The sequence below is a fragment of the Equus przewalskii genome, chromosome 10 (assembly GCF_037783145.1).
Source record: "Equus przewalskii isolate Varuska chromosome 10, EquPr2, whole genome shotgun sequence".
In the NCBI taxonomy this organism is placed as follows: Eukaryota; Metazoa; Chordata; class Mammalia; order Perissodactyla; family Equidae; genus Equus; species Equus przewalskii.
The window spans coordinates 57,392,497-57,416,244 of record NC_091840.1 but is presented as its reverse complement, the minus strand read 5'-3'; the positions used below and the strand labels follow the sequence as shown (position 1 = coordinate 57,416,244).

At 41.2% G+C, this 23,748-nt stretch overlaps 1 protein-coding gene and 1 long non-coding RNA gene across 6 annotated transcripts; one reads left to right on the top strand and one right to left on the bottom strand.

Moving 5' to 3' along the window:
- Nucleotides 1-1,985: 1,985 nt before the first annotated feature.
- On the top strand, nt 1,986-9,134 carry LOC103544867 (zinc finger protein 184-like). Of its 5 annotated transcripts, XM_070563457.1 has the most exons (6): nt 1,986-2,097; nt 2,245-2,272; nt 3,895-3,936; nt 4,411-4,518; nt 4,823-4,918; nt 7,287-9,134. In XM_070563457.1, exons 4-6 carry the CDS (start codon nt 4,485-4,487, stop codon nt 8,915-8,917), a joined length of 1,761 nt encoding a protein of 586 aa, XP_070419558.1. In that variant the 5' UTR covers nt 1,986-2,097; nt 2,245-2,272; nt 3,895-3,936; nt 4,411-4,484; the 3' UTR covers nt 8,918-9,134. The 5 variants fall into 5 exon arrangements, with proteins under 5 accessions (XP_070419558.1, XP_070419555.1, XP_070419554.1 ...); XM_070563454.1 differs by lacking the exon at nt 1,986-2,097 and having other exon boundaries at nt 2,241-2,272; nt 3,895-4,055; XM_070563453.1 differs by lacking the exon at nt 1,986-2,097 and having other exon boundaries at nt 2,241-2,272; nt 3,895-4,055; nt 4,380-4,518.
- Nucleotides 8,986-23,338, bottom strand: LOC139074160 (uncharacterized). The gene is made up of 2 exons (XR_011523680.1): nt 13,793-23,338; nt 8,986-10,655 (listed from the first exon to the last, which is right to left on the bottom strand). It is a non-coding gene; the product is annotated as an uncharacterized lncRNA (long non-coding RNA).
- Nucleotides 23,339-23,748: the final 410 nt, after the last annotated feature.

Sequence of the window (23,748 nt, the reverse complement as noted above, 5' to 3'; positions counted from 1 at the left end):
GAGGTCTGGGTCGACTATCAGCTCAGCTCGGTCGCCGCATTTTCCAGTTCAGGCACCAGGGTGGGCCGGACTGCATTTCCCAGGGGCCTTGGCGCGCACTTCCGCTTCCGGCCCCTTTGTCTGGACCCGCTCTGCGCACGGCGAGCGTGTGCCCTCGCGGTCAACCTTTGCTGTGACCTGACCCACGTCTGGTCTGGGGAGGAGCAGACGCTGGACAGGGGTTTGTGTCCAGCAGGGGATTGTCAGACTTGGGGGCCTGGTCGCGTCCCACTGGGTTTCTCCCCGGGCCTGCTGATCTGACCGTAATCCTCTCTGCTGGAGTGCCCTTTTGCGTTCAGCCCCCTTGATCCTGCCCTTCTGCTCTGGGTTTTGTGTGTACCTGACAGTGGTGTGTGCGCGGGATTAATATCTGAGACACCGGGTCCTTTCCTCGGAAACAGGGTGAGGGTCCGCACAGCCTGAAGCGCTTGGCTGGAAGGTGAGGCAGTTTGGGCGCAAGGCTCCCAGTGCTTGGGTCAGGTTAGAGACCCACGCGTGTGCGCCCCTGTGTTCCTGCAACCCACAGTGTGATGAACCATTGTATAGACTCAGTGAACGTGGGAGGGCGTGGATGCAAGAGATCAGTCCGTCTACGTTGCCAGAAAGTGATACTGCTCGGGAATGTGACCCTAGGCAAGTCACTGGACTCGGTGCCTCCTGTTCCTTATTTGTCAAATGAGGTTTACTGTTCCTACCGTAAGTGGTGGTTGTGAGGATTAAGTGGAATTCTGATATAAAACAGTTGACACAGTGCCAGGCACCAACTAAGGGCTCAGTCAATAGCAGTACAGGGAGGGGGCAGCCATCTTGGGGAAGGGGCGTGCCTGGGAGTATGATCAAACATTGATTATACCTTTTGTTTGCATAAAACAAAGGATAGAAGGAAAACCCATTAAAATCTTGGGTGGTGTTGATGTGTCGAAAATAGTGAGAATGCTAATTAACTGATAATTGAATGACCTTTACTGAGTGCTTATTCTGTACCAGGTATTGATTTGGGCCCTTTATATGCATTGATTTGGGTCCTTTATATGCATTAATGCACAATGCTGGAGGTAGGTATGTCTATTATCCTATTTTTCAAACGAGAAAACTGAAGCACAGAAGAAACTGGCCTGTGGTCATGCGGAGCCATGTTAAAAGCAGGCAGGAGGACTCTGGAGGCAATGTTCAGTGAGAAAGCGGTGCAGGTGGCATAGATTTTTAAAAATTGTGAAACCCTGTACTGCTTATAATGACTGAGGACGTGAAATACCTACTTCTTCCCCAAACAAATCCATAAGAGGCTGTAAGTATTGCTTTTGGGAGTGGGGGAGGGGGAGAATTAAAGAAATAATAAACTATAGAATATTGGGAAAACACAGAACTATACATGGAATAAAATAAATAGCATGTAACTCTAACACCCAGAGACAAGCTCAAAGAAGTACTCAAAGTTAATATATCAGCATTTTCTTCCTAGAGGCAAAAAATCAAAATGGGAAAGTAAATTGTGAGCAGAAGTTTGCTTGATGGGTGTGGAATCAGACAAAGGGAGGTAGGTGGATTGTTCATTAATTCGCTTACAACACCTTGAGCTTATTGCCTGCCAGGCACACTCTGCTGAGTGCTGAGGGTACGGGGGGAATGACATGACACACTGCAATTTAGTGGATCAGGTGTGTGGTGGAACCAACCTGGGAAGGCTGCAGACTTACTGTGGGCCTGGAATGCTCGTGATCTGGTGGCCGAAGGTCCCTGTGCCCTTGATTGCTGGGAAGGGCACTGCCTCCGTGGCTCCTTTTTCTTGTTCTGTGAAGTTGTACAGTTTCTCCATTTGTGAATCAAGGATTTGAGGCTAGAATTCTTTGTTTTCTTCCAATCCTGACAGTCTGTGCCTTTTCTTTGGTCACGGGGATCCTCATTCTCAGAGCACAGGCTCAGGCATATCCTGAAACCACTTAATGGTCATTTCTTTCCCTGAGTTTACATTCAGTCTCCTCTGAAGTTATCTTTGAAGCCTCATTACTTAGATGTCTGTGGAATCCTTCAAACCATAGGACAACCAAGGCTAGAGGCACATTTTGTCCTAAGTGGCTGTTTCTAATCTAATAGGCCTGAGATACATAACAATAAACTGGATTCCTTTATTACTCTTTCCTTCCAGCTCTGTCATCCAGGCACTCTGCCTTTTCCCAAAAGGGTATCTTGAGGGGAGAATATGGCTGCTCTTCTCCAGACAGCAAAGTCCCAGGTGAGTTGGGGCTTTTCCTCTTGTCCCTAAAACCTCGTTTTAATTCCTGAAGCAAATAAATTTCTTTCTCTTAGCGTGAAGCTAGTCAGCCTTATAGCATCAGCAGTTTTAAAAGATAAGATCAAGTGGGTGGGATGGACTGCCAGTGAAATGGTAACTGGGTGTTCCTCAGGTGTGTGAAGTAGCAGTGGGGATCAGGGGGCTTGGCGGGCTTGGCGGCCTTTCCTGTCAATTGGCAGCAGAGGAGGTGGGGAAGATGAGGCCTCTTTAGCAGATAATTGAGGAGGAGGACTGACAGAGCACGGTTGGATGAGAACGAAGCTCCCGTTTTTTCATTTGAGACATTTGGCTTAAACGTGCAAGGGCACATGAAACATCTCTTCTGTCTGCTTAGAATCCCATGTACACAGGACCTGTACACAAATCTGTGTGGTACAAATCAGCAGATTTATTGAGGGCTTGCTCAATAATAAAGAGCTTTGGAGAAAATGTATGAATTCAGAGGAGATTGAGTAAATGTGTTTTACTGAGAAAGATTTGGTAAGGCTTTATTCATTCAACCAACATTTTTAAGCCCTTTTAAGGAGCTCCCGGGCTAATGGCAGCAGCGAGATTTGAAGTGGGCCCTGAAGGATGAGTAGATTTTTGAGAAGTCAGTGACATAAATGGCTTAGAATTGAGGAGAGATACTGCTTTCTTTGAAATGGGAAAAAAGGAAGTACGTTGAAATCATGGATATATTGTCCTACAAAAACTTCTGATAGATTTGCCATATAGTAATAATGGCACACTAAGTTCTTCCTAGATATGATTCTCAAGCTTGGTATATTTCTTAGTTTCTTATTTATCATGTCTCTTTCTTAACTTAATGAAAATAACCTTAAGGCCAGCTGAATAATAGGCTTGGATGGGAAGGCCATATCCTTAACCTGATCTTTTTTACAGAGCTAAGTCACTTTGTTTAGCTGAGACGTTTTTATGGACCTTTGTTCCTCAAAGCCTTTTTCAGACTTATTTTCTAGTGTATGAGACCTAGAAACAGTTTGCTTTTCCAACTATGTTTGCAACCAAATTTCTAGGCTCTGTATTCCATTTTGTTTTAGCTTGAAAATTGGCAAATTCTTTCCTGAGCTCAACTCTTTCTTTCTTTGCCGAATACATCCAGGAGTACCCTACACAAACCAGCATTCTGGCTCTTTCCAACCTATTCCCCTAGAGCTGCAGGCTCAGTGAGCATTTGGTCTGCCTTCACAGTTACTAATTATTTTGTCAGTGTATATCAAGCGTCTGCATCATTCTAGCCTTAAATATCCATTTCCTCGAAACCTGCCACCCGATTGTCAAGCCAATGCCACCTGTATATTTTAGGGTTTTATGATGATACCTTCCACTTCTAGGTGTTAATTTATGAATCAGGGTTGGATAACTTACAAGTGGTGTAACCAGCACACCCAAAATGTGTAATGGCCCCAATACAATAGAAGTTTATTTCTTGTTCTCATAACCATATGACTGTGTCAGCAGCTTGATAGGGTGGCCATTCAGGGCCTTGAGCTAGCTGAAGCTCTAGTATCTTTATCACATGGCTCTCAAACTCACTTTTGGGGTCATCTCCACACCAGCCATCCAGAAGGAGAAAGAGAAAACAACATGGAGGAATGTATGTGAGTCAGGCATGGAAATGGCACGCCTCACTTCTGCTTGCATTCCGTTGGCTAGAACTCAGTCACGTGGCCACATCTAACTGCAAAGGAGCTTGGGAAATGTTTGCCTACCTAGAAAGGTGAGGAGGAAGTGTACTTTAGTGAGCAGTTATCAGTTTCTGCCACTCTCCTCAAACTTCTAGGTTGTTTAGAACTATTTTGCTATTGTAAGTTATAAATAGATAAGAATCTTTGTATATAATTCATTTTCCTTATCTCTGACCATTTTCTTATAAATGACTTCTAGATATAAAATAGCTGTGTCAAAAGGGTATACACATTTTAAACTCTTATAACATACAAGTCAATAAAATCTTGCCTTTGATACTATGAACATGGTTGGATCTATTTCCTCCCGTCCCATCAGTCTCCTCTAATTCTGCCTCATTCCACCTTTTCTTCAGAGGGTGTTTCAGGGCTTTGTGTCGTTCAAAGGTGTGGCTGTGAACTTCACTGAGGAAGAATGGAGAGAACTGGACCCTGCGCAGAGAGTCCTGTACAGGGATGTGATGCTAGAGAACTATAGGAACCTGGTCTCCTTGGGTAAGGTTGAGTCCTCCCACTCAGGTTGGCCTTTCAGGATGCCTTTGCTTTCTAAAGATTCCCTTGCTCCTATTAGGGGGAAATAACAAATGAGGTTTTGGTTATTCTTTTTTCCTCCAGAATCTAGAGTAGATCCTTAAACTGCTTCTCACCCTACTTACCCCGGGTAGAAAATATTCACTTAATTTTGACAATTAGGTATCTTGTTTTCTGCTCTCAAAAACGCAACCGAGTGGGACTGACAATGGGGTGGTCCTTTGTCCTTTGAACTTAAGATCACATTGTGTTTCTTTCCCTTGAGTAGGATTTCCATTTTCTAAACCTGGTATCATCTCCCGATTGGAACAAGTGGTAAACCCATGGATGCAGGAGGGAGAAGTGCTAAGCAGCAGCTGTACATGTAGTGAGAACAAGGCAGATAACCTCTTTCAAAATATGAGTCAGAGGTTCTTCTCCAGATCCTCCAGGCCCATAGAAAATGGTGAGGCCCCCTCTACTCTCATCTTCACTTGGACGTATCAGAGTCCTGATAGCCTGCCTGTCTCCTTCTTCCTAGACTCAAGGAAGGGGTACTTCCTCCTTAATGTTGTAACCCTAACACTTGATCCAGAGATCCCTGTTGTGTCCTGCCCCAGGCATTTTATGCAGTCATTTCCTTCTCCTATCTAGTAGCTGGAGTCTCTCCTTCATGTACTTTGTCTTCATTGTACCTAGTTTGTTCCTATCTAAAAAATATGAAGAGAATGAAGCAATTTGCATGTTATTTTACATCCAATTTTAAGGATGTAAAATTGACAGAATTTGCTGAGTATATGGGGAGGTAAGGGAGTAACAGACAAAAATAATTCCCAGGTTTCTGGCTTGGATGTGTAGGTGGATGGAAATTCCCTTCCCTGAGATGGAGAACACAGGAGAAGTAGCAAATTTGGAGGGCGAAAGATGAGTTCCGTTTATCCTAAGTTGGCTGAAGTGTCTATTGCAGGTCTAAACCAGTGGTTCTCAACGGGGTGCAGTTTTGCCCCCAGGGGAGATTTGGCAACGGCTAAAGATTTGGAGGGGCTATAGGCATCTAGTGGGTAGAAGCCAAGGATGCTGCTAAACACCCTGCGATGCGCAAGACAGCCCTTTACACAAAGGCTTGCTGGCCAAAATTTCAGTTGTGCTGCAGTTGAGAAACTAGTCTTCATGGAGACGTCTGGAAGGTAGATGAATATAAGGACGATATGTCAAATGGATCTTGATGAAGGAAAGAGATCTTAACTGGTGGTACAGATGAGAATCATCTGAAAAATATGGTAATTGAAATCATAGGAGTGGATGAGATCACCTATAGAGCATGAAATGAGTTGCAGGAGAGGCTAGATACCTAGTGAACATACACATTTAAGTATCTGTCATATGTATATATATATATATCACTGGTGTACTTTTTCAAAAGTAAACACATAGGGAAAAAAACTGGTGCCAAAAATAATAAAATGGTAATAATTTTTAATAATGGGTGATGGCATTAGATGTTAAATTTTTGTACTTTAAAAATTTACTAATATAAATAAATGAAAGAGCATTCAAAGGGGATAATAAGAAGGAGTGCTACAATGAGGAGGAAACCAGGTCAGATTAATTGTCACAGAAGTCAATAGAAAAGAGCATTTCAGAAGGAGGCGAGGGGCTCATAGTGTTATATGCTAGAGAGGTCAAGTGAAAAAGACCTGAAAAGTGTCCATTGGACTTAACATTAATAGGTTATTCCTTCTTTTTGGCTAACCTAATAGTGTATTAGTCCTCCTGCTACCATTTTTGTCCTCTGCTTAAACTTCCATTGCTGTCTTTTAACTTTTCTTTTCCTACCTTATATAAGGTTGTCAAATCCATATACTAAGATTACTTTGAAAATAGTCCTCAACATACAAAGAGATATATGCCATGTTTGTTTTACCCATAATAAAGTTGAAAGAGTACTTACAAGATCCCCAATTATAAAGTCCCAACTTTACAACAATTAAAAAGTATGTCTTGTGTAGTTTACCCATAATAAACCTGAACTAATGTTAGTAGTAGGCCTAATCCTCTGATCCTTCTAACATTTCTACATTCTCCTGAACTTTGACTTCTGGAAGCCTTTGGTGGGTGAGGGTGTGTGTTCATGTGTGTTTTGGGAGGCTCAGAGAGAAGGAAAAAAGTGGAGGCTGAAGGAAATCTCTGGCAAATGGTGAACATTCATGGTAACAAAGGAATTTTTGGGAAATGATCTTTTTGAATCTGATAGCAACCTCATTGGTAATCATGGAGAGTTTCAGGAGGACTGTGCCATTGGGAGTGGAAGATGTAGGCACTGAAGGATGACCCGGGCTGGGGTGAACTCCAGACAAGAGGTGAGGGAGGGGGTGTATCAAAAGCCAAGGAAGATTTCAGTGGTTCAGAGTCTGGGGCATTTATCATTCCTGTGTACAGTACTGATCATTTCCCAATTGAGATCTCTCTAACACCTTGTTTTATAGTATTCATCATGCTTGAAGTTATTTAATTAATACCTTTCTTCCCCAATAGACTATACATTTCACAAGAGCTGGTATGGTATCTGCTTTGTTTATCATTGAATCTTAGCACATAACAGTGCTGAGCCTATAATAGGTATCCAGTGAATTATTTGTTGACTGCTCAATTTACATTTGTGACTAATGGTGTTTATGTAATTATTATTTCATTCCTGCTTTAGCCATTTCTTTCTTTTAGTGCAGAGAACATTTTTACTTTTCCTCCCCCAGACTTGGAGACCAGAAAGTCAAAACCAAAGAAAGTGTTTTCTGAAAAGGAATCATACCAGAGGATAAATATGGAGAGAAGCACAGAGGCTGATGCAAGGACCTCCAGTCTGAAAGAGGCCTGGGGATGTACACAGATCAAAGAGGGTGCTCAAGATAGACTCTGCAAAGAAGCAACAGTTATCTGCAAGAAAAGAACTTCAATAGCAGATAGTAGCCCCAAATATATTGAATTTGCCAGACATGTTAGTCTGAAGTCAGACTTTGTTATACAACCAAGACATTCTAAAGAAGAGAGACCTTATACATATGATGCTCAGGGAAAGAGCTTCAAACAGAATTCAAAATTAGCCAGACATCAGAAAGACAGCACAAATGAAAAAGCTCTTCAGTGTAATGAATGTGGTAAAATCTTCAGTGATTACTCAGTTTATATTCAACATTGTATAGTGCATACTGGAGAGAAAGATTTGGAATGTAATCAGTATGAGAAGGCCTTTGGTCATGGTGTACACCACACTGAACATCAGAAAACTAATATTGGAGAGAAGTCTTATGAAGCTAGGAAAGCCTATAAGTGGAACTCCTATCTTATCAAACATCATCAGAGTGTTCATAGTGGGAAGGAATATAATGTGCATGAAAGAGCCTCAATTCAGAATACACCATTTATTCAACATCAGAGAATCCAGAATAGAGAGAAACCTTATGAATGTAGTGAATGTAGAAAAACTTTCAGTAATTATTCAGCCCTTACAGTACATCAGAGAATTCATACTGGAGAGAAACCATATGAATGCAATGAATGTGGGAAAGCCTTTAATCACACGTCATCTCTTATTCAACACCAGAGAATCCATATAGGAGAGAAACCCCACAAATGTAATGAATGTGGGAAGGCTTTTATTCAGATAATGCACTTTATTCAACACCAGTGGATTCATACTGGAGAGAAACCCTATGAATGTAATGAATGTGGTAAAGCCTTCAGTCACAATTCATTCCGTATTGAACATCAGTTTATTCATACTGGAGAGAAGCCCTATGAATGCAATGAATGTGGGAAAGCCTTTAGTCACAACTCTTCCCTTATTGTCCATCAGTTTATTCACACTGGAGAGAAACCCTATGAATGTAATGAATGTGGCAAGGTCTTCAGTCAGAGCTCACACCTCTATCAACATCAGAGAACTCACACTGGAGAGAAACCTTATACCTGTAATGACTGTGGGAAAGCCTTTAGTGATCAATCAGCCCTTATTCGACATGACAGGACTCATACTGGAGAAAAACCCCACAAGTGTGAAGAATGTGGTAAAGCCTTCAGTCAGAGCTCAACTCTCATAAAACATACAAAAATCCACACTGGAGAGAAACCCTACACCTGTAAAGATTGTGGGAAAGCCTTCAGCCAGAGTTCATCCCTTACTCAGCATCAGAGGGTTCATACTGGAGAGAAACCATTTGAATGTCATGAGTGTGGGAAAGCTTTCAGTAGAAGTGCCCATCTTACTCAGCATCAGAGGATTCACACGGGAGAGAAACCTTGTGAGTGTAATGAATGTGGCAGGGCTTTCAGGTGTAGTTCAGCTTTCATTAGGCATCAGAGACTTCACAGTGGAGAGTCACTCTGAATATGTGGACATATTCATTCAGACACTTCACTTTGTTAAATACCAAAGAATCATACTTTCACAGGTTGTTACAATTGTGATACTTTTTTATTTTGAGGGATGAAAATGCCCTCCCCCCATTTTCTCCTGAAAAGTATCAGCTGCCAGAATACCACAAATCCAAGTGAAGAAACACTGATCTGAAATCTGAAATAGCCCAAGATACTCTAAACATCAATCTTTGTGTGTGTATGTGTGTATTTTTATCCATACCTGAAAATGGCTATTGTCACTGGGAAGTGATTTCTTTTTTTCTTGGCCACAGGAATAAGCTGTTCCAACACGTGAAGCAATTCCAATTGTTCAGAATTGAGCTTATTGACCCTTTTTGTACAAATTGGAATAGTGCCATGTCCAAACTAAACAGAGAAACTCATGGTTGATTATATATCATAATACTACCTTCCTATAAATCTTTGCTCTTATATACAGTCACTCCTACCCTCAGCATCTACCCTCCTGTAGATAGCTATTGTCTGTTTTACCTTGTCCCAATTTTTTGTGATCACCCCACAGAGGCAAGATGGACTCCCTCCCAATGAATAGGCCAGTTGTTGAGACTGATGACACTTCACGCACCAAGAGAATTTGAAAGAAAGTATTACTCATATGAAGGACTTTTGAGGAGAGCAGGGTAGGCACAGGCCAGTCTGGAATGGCAAGTGCAAAGAGCAGGTTGGGCCTTTTCAGTGGCTAGGGGCTAGGGCTAGAGAAGTTTCCATGCACGGCAGTGGTATTCAAGCTTGCAGGAGTCAAGCTCCAGTGCCAAGAGCTAAGGAGGTACACACAGGCTTCCTTATCTAAAGTACGAGATGTCTGGTGGTGGGGAAGCAAGGTGGAAGCTCAAATGCTGTCAATGGCCAGACATCAGAAATGGAGTCAGACTCTATTACAACCACTTCCTCAGAAAATCTTTGTTCACTTATCTCAAAATAACTCTTTAATGGTACTGCGTTTTTTCTTGATGAAGAATCTATTTTGCTTTGATCATCTTCCCCTTCCGAGAATCTTTTTTCTTTACCCTTTCCCCAAGGCTTAAATTATAACTATCACTTCTCAGAAAGTCAACCTTATTTACCCTGGAAACTGACAGCCTTCCATGGTAACTGCTGTTTCATACAATCCGGACGGAAGAGTTGGGGGAAGGTTTGAGCTTACGTTTTTAGAAAACATTTCAGGAAAAAAATAACCTACGAATTTGTATCAGACTATCACTGGATTAAATTACTTGGCTTTTCTGATGAAAATTCCTGTATATGGCCCTAAGAAATTTTAGGTGTACTTAGTGAAGCCAGGTATTACTTTTTGGTCACACTGTGAGTTCTTTTCTTTCAAGTCATCCTAAGCTTAAATTAATCTTATGGTCCTTTTTTAGGTTTACATGAATTATTTCCTCTTCCTTTTTTCTTTGTTCTAGGCATTTTTCAGTTACCGAAGAGGATTCTTATCTAGGATTAGAGTCTCAACTTTCTCTCCTTCCTGATTTACTAGTCAGAACCTGAGATGTCCATGCTTTGTATTTTTCTCTCTAAAAGGGCTGCTCTGAACTTGCCCTTCTCACCAGCTTTCCTACCCTTCTCTTCTGTTTAAAGCACTTACATGGTGTCAGCTACAGCTTGAAGTTCAACAGGGCTTGAGTTTTAGGGCTGAGGAGCACAACTGCAGGTAAAGAAGAAAGGATTTTTGTTCTGAAAATTAGCTGTAAGACAAAATAAAGGAATGGTGACATCTGGAAATAACTTTTGAAATACCTGAAATCTTTAGTAACTTTTAGAAATTGAAAAGGGGAAAAAAGAGTCATCTATAAGTGTCCATCATTAGAATCAGACCTCTTAAAATAATGTTTGTTAACAACTTAGATAGCAAAGCCCTCTCATAACCAATTGTTCCCTGGAGCCAGTTAGCTTTGGTTGTGGGTAAACCTTTGCCATTCCTTCAGAGGCATCGGGTATGATAACTTGGTTTAGAACTAAAAACTCAGGACAGGTGTCCTTGAACAAGAGGACTGTCCTTGGACGGGTGGATTGCATAAATTGGTGGATTGCACTGTAGTGAATTGGTTTAATTCTATTTGTAGTCAAAATATAGTTTGGATACTGAAATATTAAAATTTATAGGGCATGATGGTAACAAGATAGTTGAAATCAGAACATTTCCAGAAATGTTATGACTGTTTTGTTTTAATCTGTGCCATTAATAGTAGGATCTATGCTTTTACTCTTTTCTTGGATCTTTCTTACAGGATCCTCTTAAATGCTATCCATACTTCCCCTCTTGTTAGAGACTATAATCCCTCTCCTTTTATTACTTAAGCTAAAGCTCTGTGTGTGTGTTTGGTTAAGGCAAGATCTTGGGGTGGTGATGGTGAATTTTGGAGTTTGATTTAAAGGTTTAGATAATACTTTTTTTTTTTTTTTGATATTTTGATCTCTTTTTGGTAGGTAATCTGGATTCTTCAGTTTTTAAGTCATGCAAATCAAAATTTCTAATTTATATGGTTAAAACTGCTTATGCTTGACTGACCTGGGTTCAGTGAAGGGAAAATTAATTTACATGTCACATCTGAAATCCCTCCAGGCAGCTTGGGTGTTTTTCACTGTTGAGATGAGCTCATGTTATGGTGGCCCTGGCTTGATTTGAGGATGGCAGGAGGAGATCTTTGTTACTCAAGCAGGGCTTTCTGCCTTTTCGCGGGGGTGGGGGGTTGGGTGGGGGGGTTAATACTTTTAAGGGTTTGTGTTTATTTGTTTTTTTAAATCAAGAGGCAGCTGTCACATTATCAGTCTTTTCTATTTGCAAGTTAGTCTCCTCTTTAGGACCCAACTCAAGTGTCACCTCCTCCCTGACCTTTTCCTTCATCACCATAGTTGAAAATAATCTCCTTTTCTGAAAACCTGTGCCACTCATTATATCCCTCATCTATGCTGCTAAGACATTTTTAGTTTGATCTTAATTTCTGGCTTTGTCCCCAACTTTAACATAGTTCTCCCCATGAGGAAAGTATCTTGTTTAGGTCTTTTGTTGTTGTTGATTTTAAACAAAATAGTACTTGCATATGGTTTTAAAAATTCATATAAAATAGAGTTTTCTAGTGAAAAAATCATCCCTTTAGTGCTTTTGATAACACATCATATATTAGATGGTTTCTGGATATGTTTTGCCAAGAGTCACGCTAGAAAATATAGTGGCTTTTCTTGGGAAAATCATATCATACATACCTTTGACATAATAAGAATTCAACCACATGCATTAAGACCCCTTCCCCCCAAAAAACCAACAGATAAATAAATTAGTGAAATTAAAAATACTGTAAAATTATATTTTTCATATCTGCATAACATTCTTTTGTTTACTTATAAATTTGTACATACAAATACATAATAGCATGTGTTGGGAGAGTTATACACAAAATTATGTAGCTGTATTTTATGGACAAATTAAAAAATGTATAAGGGCAATCTTGACAATACCCTGTTTTCACCTAATCTGCTGACTGTGGAAGCTAACTGTGTGGAAGAGTTTGACTCCGAAGAACCCAGAGGCACAGCCAGTACATTCGTGTACTACTTTTACTTATAATACTTATTCCTCTCCTTGAATGTTTTTGCTTGGTTTGTCAAAGTTGATTATATCAGAAGATAGGCCAATTCATCCTAGTAGGAAGGTTGCTGTGATACAGCAATGTGGAGAATTGAGAAACATTTCCGGTTAATCCAGGTCAAAAAAATCCATTTCCCAAAATAAACCTGGCTTTAGGTATCTGGATAATTGCCTCAGTTAATAAGGCAGACTTAGTTTGAATCTCTCCTTTAGTAAGAAAGAAAAGCTACCTGATTTTTGTCCTTATATTAGAAATGCAACTGGAGAAGTAGACATTGATATTCCATTTCTTTCATTTTTTTTTTTTTTTTTTTAGATTTTTTTATTTTTTCCTTTTTCTCCCCAAAGCCCCCCAGTACATAGTTGTATATTCTTCGTTGTGGGTCCTTCTAGTTGTGGCATATGGGACGCTGCCTCAGCGTGGTTTGATGAGCAGTGCCATGTCCGCGCCCAGGATTCGAACCAACGAAACACTGGGCCGCCTGCAGCAGAGCGCGCGAACTTAACCACTCGGCCACGGGGCCAGCCCCTCCATTTCTTTCATTTTTATCAGCATGAGGTAAGGCAGAATTCAATGTACAGACATTTTTTTTTTTTTAGCTCTATCCAAATCCTTTTCAGATGATTTCCCTGACGATAATAATAGCTAATACTTATAAAGCATTTATTATGTGCTAGTCACTGTTCAGGCACTTTTATATGCATGAACTTACTCATTGCTCCCAACAATGCTCTCTTATTATCTCTCTTTTCTAGATGAGGCAACGAGGCTCAGAAAGGCTAAGTCACTGGCCTGCTGGTAAGCAGTGTGGAGCTGAGATTTAAACCCAGGTAGTCCAGCTGGAGAATCCTTGTTCTTAACCTTTTTGCTGTACTGCTTTGCACGTGTGTGTGGCCCTGAGCTAAGCATTGCGGAAGCATGCCAATCACCAGGGCATGTGGGAGCTTAATGGAGCTACCTGCTAGGGATGATGGAAGCATAAGTGACGATGGGGTCTACAGATGTCAAGCTTCTTCCCTTCATGCTACACAACCTGATAAGCCTTGGGCCAGACTATGCTAAGAGTAGAGGGATTCTGCATTGACTCGGAGGCAAAGCTCTGAGGTAGAGCACTCTTCACATTCCCCATGTTAATGCCTACCTAGGGAACTGCTAAAGTGTAATAAGGTACTAAATATTATACTGGAAAGTCAGAGAGTAGTTTTATCTGGGTAGAATAGCCCAAATTTACCTACCAGTCCCTTTTAGGCCAGCATTTTCAGCAGCTCCCACAAAGTCCTTAAGGTTCATGACTGTGACAAGATCAGGGGCCTCTCAGAGCAGAGGGCAGCTTTGGGGCTGATTGCCCGTCCTGAAGGGGAGTTTCTGAAGCATGCCCTTCCCCCTCTTTTGTATTTGACGATTGACATAGTAATAAGCACACATCAAAGGGAGTCAGAGGCTTCTCTTTGGAGTAAAGTTAACAGGCGGGAGGAGAGTTAGAGGAAATTAGGAAAAGAAAGAGCAAGTTCTGGGGATTTAAAAAAAAAATTCTCGTCATTTTAGGAGTGTGGAGTGTGCTGCTTGTGATGCTTGGAAATTATTCCTCCTAATCCAGTATTGTGTGGATTTATGTCATTCTCTCCTGTTTACGAGGGGAAGGAAGTCTCCAAAAGAGGAGAGCGGGCTTGAAAATCACAGTGGAGTTAGGGGATTTGGCTGATCCGATGGCAGCTGTAGGTAGTCCTTTAATGCCTTGGTTCGCTCCCTCGTCGTGAGCACACGTGCCTTTTCCCTCATAAAAGGCTGTTTGCTTTATAAGTTGGCAACAAGGTTGTCCAACCTCTCTGCTGCTTTGGGAGAATGATTCTTTTTTCTTTTCTTTTCTTTTTTTTTTTTTTTTACATCCTTAGCCCGCTATCCACTCACTAGACTCCAAAAGAATTGCCGGCGGTTATTTTTCACATTAAAACTGTGTCCCCTGGTTTTTCTACTAGACAACTCTCACATTCACCTAGTTCATCGCGCCTGGTCCCTGGTTCCGGGCTGTAACCTCTTGTTCATGAATCATATGGGGGACGTGACAGCCCTTCCTGCTTAGATGATAAAGACGCAGAAGTGAATCCCCTTCCTCCTGCCTTTGGTCGTTGGCTCAGGCCCTCCGGGATTGGCCGGACGGCAGGAGGGACGCTCAGGAGTTGTCACGGAGACCAAACGCGGGCGCGGGGGGAGGAAACGCCCGGCTGCTGATTGGCTAGGAGGCTACCCCGTTGCTTCTTGGGTAACCGCCGCCGCGCGCGTGCGAGGGGCGGGGCGAAGGAGGGAGCGAGAGAGACAAAGAGGGGGCCGGAGGGAGGGTGGTTGTCCTGTGCGGCTTCCCGGCCCGGCGCTCCGCCCCCGGTGTTTGTCGGCGGGTGTGCTTTGGATGGATGCGGGTGTGTGGTCAGCTAATCTCCAGGCCGCACTACCAGTGGTCGTCGTCCGCAGGGCCGGAAGCGATTCCCGCGCAGCCCGGCGCCGGGCTCTGCCGCCCGCTCCGGCAGAAGGGCAGGCCCGAGGCTCCGCGGCCTCGGGAAGTTCGCTCCTGCCGAAGCTACTGGTGGCTCGGACCGCAGCGCGGCGACTCCAGGCGCGGGACGGCGTGTGTCCCGCCCGCTGCAGTGGCGCGGCGAGCCCTGCCGTGTCCACTCTGCCGTGCACCGCGGGCGCCGGCCGAGGCGAGGGTCCGGCCGCGTGCAGCGCTTTCCAGGAGTGAAGTGGCCAAGGCCTGACCCACCGGCCTTTGGTCCGGCGGGGACCCATTCCTCCTGGGAGGGAGGAAGATGGAGCGCGTTTTCCTTATTAAATAAGCGCGGGAGAGGTGGACTGCAGACAGGTGGCAATTTAGGATTCATAGCCTGGGGCACGATAGAGTGCCCGGCCCTTAGTCCAGAGCTCTTTCCTTTGGAGTCGGCACAGGAACAGATCCCAAACGATGTTGTCCCTGGCCACGGAGCCTCTCTGAATGGTGGCTTAAATCGATGTCTGGGAATTTCTAACAAGGTGGTCTGGGTGCTGGAAGGCGATGCTGTTCGCCATCTCCTTTTCCCGTCTCAGGACTCCTTACTGTATGGAGGAGCACAGTTCCCCAAATATGGGTGCAATTCTCCCCCAATTTTGCGTATTCTTTGCCTAGCTAGGTGCTGTAGAGTAAGACGACATTTCATCCCTCTCCACCAAGGCATTTAACTTATCAGAAAGAATAAAGATAGGAACCTTTTTGTCCCCTCCCCTGACTTTTATTTTTGAGAAATATATAGGATGGTTCTTTTAATGACTATAGGAATATGATGTAATAGGGCAGGAAAATATTTCCAGATGTTTTTGTTATGCAAAATAATTGTCAAATATTTTAGTCGTTAGTATGAATTAATGTTTTCTAAATTTTTATTTTAAACCTTCCCTTTCATAATCAACTTCCTCCTTGAATGGACTAATATGATGTATAAAACCATTAGGAATTTTTTAATAGAAACATTGAAGTAGACTTAAGGAATTAATTTCAAAAGAAAAAGTGCTCACTGTGAACTGCAAGACTAATCTATTAATTGTCCAACGTTACAAAACAGTTTGCATTTGAGGAAGTCATACTCCATGGGGGAGTTATTATTTTAGAAAATGGCCCTCATTTTTTTCTTCTTTATTTTTTTCCTGGAAGTGTGTGTGATGATGAGAAGGGTAAATCAATATGAGAATCTATGACTAACTTACTGGTTTAGGTTTAAACACCCACATGCACTCTCTCTGTTAGCATGGGCTTCCCCGAAAGCAGACTTTGAGGCAAAAGTTTGGGTGCAAGTAGTTAATCTGGAGTTGACCCCAGGAAGCATGGTGAGGGGATGGGGAAGTGATACAGAGGAAAGTCAATAAAGAGCAGATAATGAACAGGTGAACACTGAGGCTCAGTGCCTCTGGGGACCCCTGAGAGATTGTGTGGTATGCATCTCAGACCTGACTAATCATTGAATGGCAAGGAAACCGGATATTTATTCACCAACTCCCATTCCTCATTGAGGTTTGCTTTGGGAGCATTAACTGTCTGGTACTTTTGTACATCTTTGCATTATGATTGATTATATCATAAAAATATAAAAGAATGTTAGATGTAGATATCTTAACATCAAAACTTTCTAGAGAGAAACGATATAATGCAGTGAGTATACAAGAGCCTTCAGTAATCGCAGAAAACTAATTTGATATAAAATAATCCATATTGGAGAGAAACCCTGTGAATATCTTAAATGTGGGAGAACCTTGGCCGTGGCATACATCTCACTCCTCACTATAACACTCGCACCAGAGAGAAGTATGTGAATGCAGCAAATGTGACAAAGCGTTTGATCACAGCTTTCCCCTCATCAGAGAGTTCACACTGAAAAGAAACTTAGAAGTGCTGTGCATTGGCGAGTACCTACCACCACTGTTACTGAAAGTTGGGTCTCTGATGCTGATGCCAATCCAAATAATGAGAACAGTCTTGAGGAAAGCTTTACTTTGCCAGGCAGAGGGAGCAAAGCAAGGGCTAGTGCTCCAAAAGTTGCTTGCTCCCCATTAAGAAATGGGTAGGGGCTTTTTATTTGGGGTTTCAGGTAGAGGAGGGGGACCATGGACTTCTTGGTCAGCATTTTCCCATCAGCCTGTGTCTGGGGCTGCTTCCAGGGAGGAGACAAAGGACTCTCAGATGAGTGTCCTTAGCTGTTTATCTCCATGGTGGAAGGTAGACTCTGATGTCAGGAAGCTGAGGGGTTGGGCCTGGGAAGCTTCTGTTTCTTGATATTCTCTGGACATTCGTTTCTCTGCGAAAGAACTTCAAGTTCCTGGGATCAGCCACAACTTTAGTGGGAGCCCAGTTTGAGGCCATCTGGACTTTACCAATTTGTAACTTCTATTTGGTTGTAAAGCTCAGGGAGTCAGAGGTTAAAGAAACAAACATTTACATGTGAGTGGAACTAAAGACCCAGGGAACTAGGAATGCAGGTTTTTAGTTTTAACCCCATATGTGCCAGGTTCACTGTAGGGGAACCAATATCAGGGCTGATATTGACTAAGAGCCGGTAACACCACTGAGCTTTTATTCTGCATCTGAGCATTCACCCTGGAGAGACCGTATAAACACAGCAAAGTCTTCTGTCTCCACTTAGCCTTCATCAGCATCAGATAATGCACATATTATGCATGTAATAAATATTATGACTAAATGAAAGTGAGAAGACATTAGACAATATTTAATCATATATTATTGACATCAGATAATGCACATTGAGGACAACAAAACTAAACCCTAGAAATTCAATAAATGTATTGTGGAGCCATGGCTTAGAATTCTATGCTTATTCAGCATCACTGTTGTTATCGGACCGCAAATCTTGGAATTTAAATAAATGCGTAAATAAGAAGACTCTAGTAACACCAATCTAATTATACACAGGATAATCCTTAACTGGAGAAAATACTTATATTGCAATAGGTATGGCCAAGCCTGAAGTGGATCATTTCTAATGACCTCTAATAGATTTTAGAACTGAAAGTGAACTTCAGATATCTAGTGTAGGCCTTTTATTTTACAAACAAGGAGACTGAGCTCTGGAGAGGTTAAATGATATCCCCAAACCAGTAAAAATTTTTTTCTTTTGGTAGTCACCAGCAGAGTTGAATTTCCATGGACTTTCTTCCCAAAGGTACCACTCAACAACATGTAGACTATAGAGGAGTAGTGGTGGGAGTGCAGTGAACATAGCAATGCTTTCAAATAGGGAGAATCAGAAGGCTGAATGAAGGACAGCAGGGGACTGGCTCACTCCTTAGTGGCAGTTATTGACTGGAGCACTGTGATGAGGCCACAACAGAGAGTGCCATGAATTCCTCCCTTAGGCCTGGGAGTGGAGTGTGGGGCACTGTGCCGGGATTTACCATCCTTGTTGTTTCTGCCTGAGGCAATTTGGGATTCACTGGATAAGAATGGATTTTGTTATTACTGAATTCAAACCTCAGGCTATCCCAAAGCTGTGAAAAGAATTTAGTGTGAGAGTAACCAGGGGTTGGCGATCACTCATTCCAACTGAATTAGAGACTTATAAAGATTTTGCCTAGTGTAGTATTTTTGTGAGTGAACGAATGAACATGTTTTGTGTATTTACTTTGCACTCACAAGACTTTCCTTCTCTTACATTGCAGTTCTCAACCAGGGGCATTTTTGCCCCCCAGGGGACAATTGCCAATGTCTGGCGACATTTTTGGTTGTCACAACTTAGGGAGAGAGTGTCACTGGCATGTAAGGATAGAGGCAAGGGATGCTGCTAAACTTCCTACAACTCACTGGACGAGCCCCCACAACAAAATTATCTCGTCCCAGATGGCAGGAGTGCTGAGATTGGGAAACCCTTATTAGGCAATTTACTACCACCAGGTGGCAGTCGTGCTGAGATGTTACGATGAAAGGAGTTCACCAGGAGCACAGTTGATTGTAGCAGTTAATCACTCTGTTCTCTCAAAATACACACACATACACCACACACTTAAAGTGTTTTTAAATTACAATAGTGAAATATTCTTTGCAAAAGATTCAAATGGTATAGAAGTGCATAAAGTAAAAAATAAGGGTTCCTCTGTTCCTTCAAGTCCTACCCTTTAGGATTAAATTTGATGTGTATCTGTCCAGATTCTTTTCCTATATATGAGTGTATTTGCATGTGTGTATACATTTATATGTGTGTGGACACACGCACATAACTAGTATCTTACTGTTCTTTTGTTTTACAACTCGCTTTTAACTCTCAACGTTATACTAGGGCATCAAGTAATTTTGAACTATCTCATTTTTAAATGAATACATAATGTTCTGTTGTATAGATGTACTATAATTTATTTATATGTATTCTTATTGATGGGTATTTGAGTTGTTTCCAGTTTTTTGCTCATACAAGCAATTCTGTAGTCATGTTGTTATTTCTGTAGAATAGTTTCCTGGAAATGTTAGAACTGGGTCGGAGTGTATGTACATTTAAAATCTTGATGCATTGGTGTACTGGTTTGTACTCTTAACAGTGTGGGAGAGGAACTGTTTCCTCACACTCTCGCCTACGTTAGATACTATCACTATTTTACTATTTTAAAATTTATATTGTATTTCATTCTTAATGAGGTTGAATATCTTTTCATATGTTTATCTATATTTCATATGTTTATCAGTCATTTGTTCTTCTTCCATGAATTGCCTGTTGATTTCCTTTTCCTGTTTTTATATTGGGTTTTCTTTTTACCAATTTGAAGTAGTTCTTATTATACATTTCGCTTATTAATGCTTTGTCTCAAGTTTGTTTTTGAGTAAGGGGTGAGTTAGGGATAAAACTTAATATTTTCTCAAGCTAGCTAATTGACCTAACAGCTTTTATTAAATAATTTCTTCCTTTCCCATTGTAATGAAATGCATATGTGCATGGGCCTGTTTTGGACTCTATTCTATCTAATCTTGTGCCAGTTTCACCGTGTTTTATTCATTGTAGCTTTATAGCTGGTGAAGAAGGATGGGAAGACTGGTAGGTTGGATACTCTGATGTGCAAAAGCCTAGTGGTAGAAAAAAACATGGCAGGTTTGGAAGCAGGCTAGAGGCTGAAGAAGGAATGAGGGCGAGAGGAGAAGGGAAATGACATTGGAGTTAGATGAGGCCATTTTAAAATTTGGATCTTTATCCTTGGAGCCAGGGGAAGATTTTAACCCGAGGAATAACATGATCACATTTATATTTTCTAAAGCTTACTCTCGACTTCTGTTTCCAGCCATGATGGCATAACTGGTATCAGACTGGCCCTCCCACCATAAACGACTATAAAACATGACAATACATATAAGATACTATTTTCAGGCAGTTAATGGCAGGCCACACAAAACTGATCCCTGACAGAAGGAAGAACTTATGAGGTGAGCCCTGTGGTCACCCACTTTCCTGTCTAGGAACAATTTCCTAACCATGACACGGAGAGCAGGAGTCCAAGAAGAGCACAGTGGTCCCACTAACATACGGAGGCAGAAATCAGGGTCCAGAGCAGCTGAAGCAGCTAGAAACTGTGGGGTGAGGTACAGAGAGGAGGGAGTTGTGTAAATAGTGGGCCCCAGCAGTACATGTACAGGTCCCCTGCAATTCTAAGGCTGAGAGGTGAACTGAACATGAACTGAGTGAGCTCATCCAAGATTTAAAAGATAGCAGCTACTAAGGGTTGGGAGTGGAACAGAGATACTAGCAGTTAAGTAGTGCTATAGGAAGAGTAGTTCTTGGTCACTGGAATTCTGGTTGTAACAGAGCAGAGTGGAAGTTATCACCTTATTAACACCCCTGGCATTCGATGGTCTCAGTATAAAGGGCACACCTTAGGAGGAAGAATCACCCTCTAGAATAAGACCTTCTCTGAACTCCCCATATCAAAGCCTAAAACCCAGCCCTGACAAGATCTGCATGGGAGGCAGCGTTTGGAGACTGACTTCTGTTTGGTTAGAAGGGGCTTGGGAAACAGACTTTCCATAGATCTACACTAACAAAGCATAAAACCAAACCTACAAGAGTTTAGGTTGACCAGCCAGTAATTATACTGCCTCCTAAAATAGGAATAGCATCCTTCAGAGGAAGGCAATAGAATCCAGAGTTTCTGCAGTGAACTATTCGTAAGATTTAGTGTTTAATTTTAAAAATCACTAGTCAAAGAAACAAAATTGTGATGCACAGCCAAGAGAAAAAGAAATCCTTAGAAAACCAAACCTGAGATTGTCCAGATGTTGAGCTTAGCAGACAAGACTGTAAAGCAGCTCTCACAAATATGTTTATACCATTAAAGAAGACTTATACAATTAAAAATTACAGGAAAATATGACCTTAATGAGTGAGCATATGGAGAACTTTGGCTGAGAAATGAAAACTATAATAAAGAACCAATTGAAAACTCTGAAATTGAAAACCAAATAAGTGAAATGAAAAATGTCTTGGAAGGGCCTAACAGCAGGTTGGAGATGACAAAAGAGCCAGTAAATTTGGAGACAGATCAATCTGAGAAACCAAGAGAAAAGAGGTTCAAGAAATTGAATAGAGCCTCAGAGATAGGGAGACAACATCCAACAGTCTCATGTACATGAAATTGAAGTCCCAGAGGAGAAGAGAGTGAAATCAGGGCAGAAATTTTTTTGATATTTAAATAAATAAATAAATAGTGGCTAGAAACATCCAAATTTGATGAAAAACACCAACTCACAGACCTAAGCTCAGTAAATCCCAATCAGATTTCTCTCTCCGTCTCTCTCCCACCTATCTATAGAACTATACTTACATACATAATAATCGAACCTCTGAAAACCAAAGATAAAGACCTTCAGAGTAGCCAGAGGGAAAAAAGATCTATTCAGGGGACAAGGAAAAGGACCATCCACTCTCTTCTCACCAGTGAGTGGGGAGGCCAGAAGAAAAAGGGAAAATAGCTTTAAGGTTCTGAAAAAGAACTAGAATTCCATATCCATCAAAAATATTCTTTGAGATGAGGATAAAATAAAGACTTTTTCATTAAAGGAAAGCTGAGAGAATTTGTTGCTAAACAAACTGCACAATAAAAAATAAAAGATATCCTTCAGGCTAAAGGGAAATGATGCCAAGTGGAAACTCAGAACTACAAGAAGGAAAAAAGAATACTAGAAATGATTAAAAAAAAAAGTGAGTAAATATAAAAGACTATATTTTCTTTTTAAAAAAACTGTTTAAAGCAAAATGATGACACTGTAAGGAAGGGGCTTATATTCAAATACAGAAGTAAAAGAGATAACAATTGCACAAATGATAAAGTATGGCTAAATGGAATTAAATATTTGCTAGATTATTACATTTGTGAAATGTCAGAAATCAGCTGTGAAGTGTGTGGTGTGTGTAATGAAGGTAATGTGGAATGTCATATGTGCAGTGTCAAGTGTAAAGAGGAAAGAGGTACAATACTGACTCTAAACAGACCCTGATACATTAAGGACGCACATTGTTAACCTTAGAGCAACCACTAAAAACATAATAACAAGAAATATAACTAAGGAAGCAATAGATTAAATAAAATTGAACACTAAAAATATTAAATGAACTCAAAGGAAAGCAGAAAAGTGGAAACAAAGGGACAAAAAGCAGAAAGGACAAAGGGAAAACAAATAGCAAGAAGGTAGCGTTAAACTCAACCATATCAATAATTATATTAGGTGTAGATGGATTAAGCATCTCAATTAAAAGGGAGATCATTCAACAAATAGTGCTGGAACAGTTGGAGGGCCATATGCAAAAAAAAAAAAAAAAAAGAGCCTAGACACAGACCTTATACAAAAAAATAACTCAAAATGGATCATAGACCTAAATGTAAATGCAAAACTATAAAACTCTGAGAAGAAAACATAGGGAAAAAGTCTGTGTGACCTTGGGTTTGGTGATGGTTTTAGACATAATACCAAAAGCAAAATTTGTGAAGGGAAACATTGATAAGTTGGGCTTTATTCAAATTAAAAACTTTTGGGGGGCTGGTCTTGTGACATAGTGGTTAAGTTCGTGTGCTGTGCTTCAGTGACCTGTGGTTTGCTGGTTCGGATCCTGGGCACGCATCTGGCACCTTTCATCAAGCCACGCTGTGGTGGCAACCCACAGAGAAGCACTAGAAAGAGGATATACAACTATGTCCTGGGGCTTTAGGGAGAAAAGGAAAAGAAAAGAGGAAGATTGGCAACAAATGTTAGCTCAGGGCCAAGCTTCCTCACCAAAAAACCCCCCCAAAACAAAAAAACCCTTTTGGTATGTAAGACAATGTTAGGAGAATGAAAGGAAAACTCACAGACTTGAAGAAAGTATTTGCAAATATGTATCTGATACAAAACTTGTATCCAAAATATAAGATCAAAGAACTCTTAAAATCCAACAATAGGAAAACAATGCAATTTTAAAATGGCCAAAAATCTGAGCAAACGCTTTACCAAAAAGATATACAGATGGGAAATAAACACATGAAAAGATGCTCAGCATCATTTTTCATTAGAGAAATGCAAATGAAAACCATGAGACACCGTTGCACATCTATTAGAATGGCTAAAATCCAAAAAACTGACAATACTATTTGCTGATGAGAATGTGGAACAACAGGAACTCTTATTCATTGCTTGTGGATATGCAAAATG

Bases quoted from the DNA above. Each gene is read 5' to 3' on its own strand.
- LOC103544867 (XM_070563457.1), top strand. From the start codon at position 4,485: ATGCTAGAGAACTATAGGAACCTGGTCTCCTTGG. The intron at 4,519-4,822 runs GTAAGGTTGAGT...TCCCTTGAGTAG, and splicing joins TAGGAACCTGGTCTCCTTGG to GATTTCCATTTTCTAAACCT. The intron at 4,919-7,286 runs GTAGTGAGAACA...TTCCTCCCCCAG, and splicing joins GCTAAGCAGCAGCTGTACAT to ACTTGGAGACCAGAAAGTCA.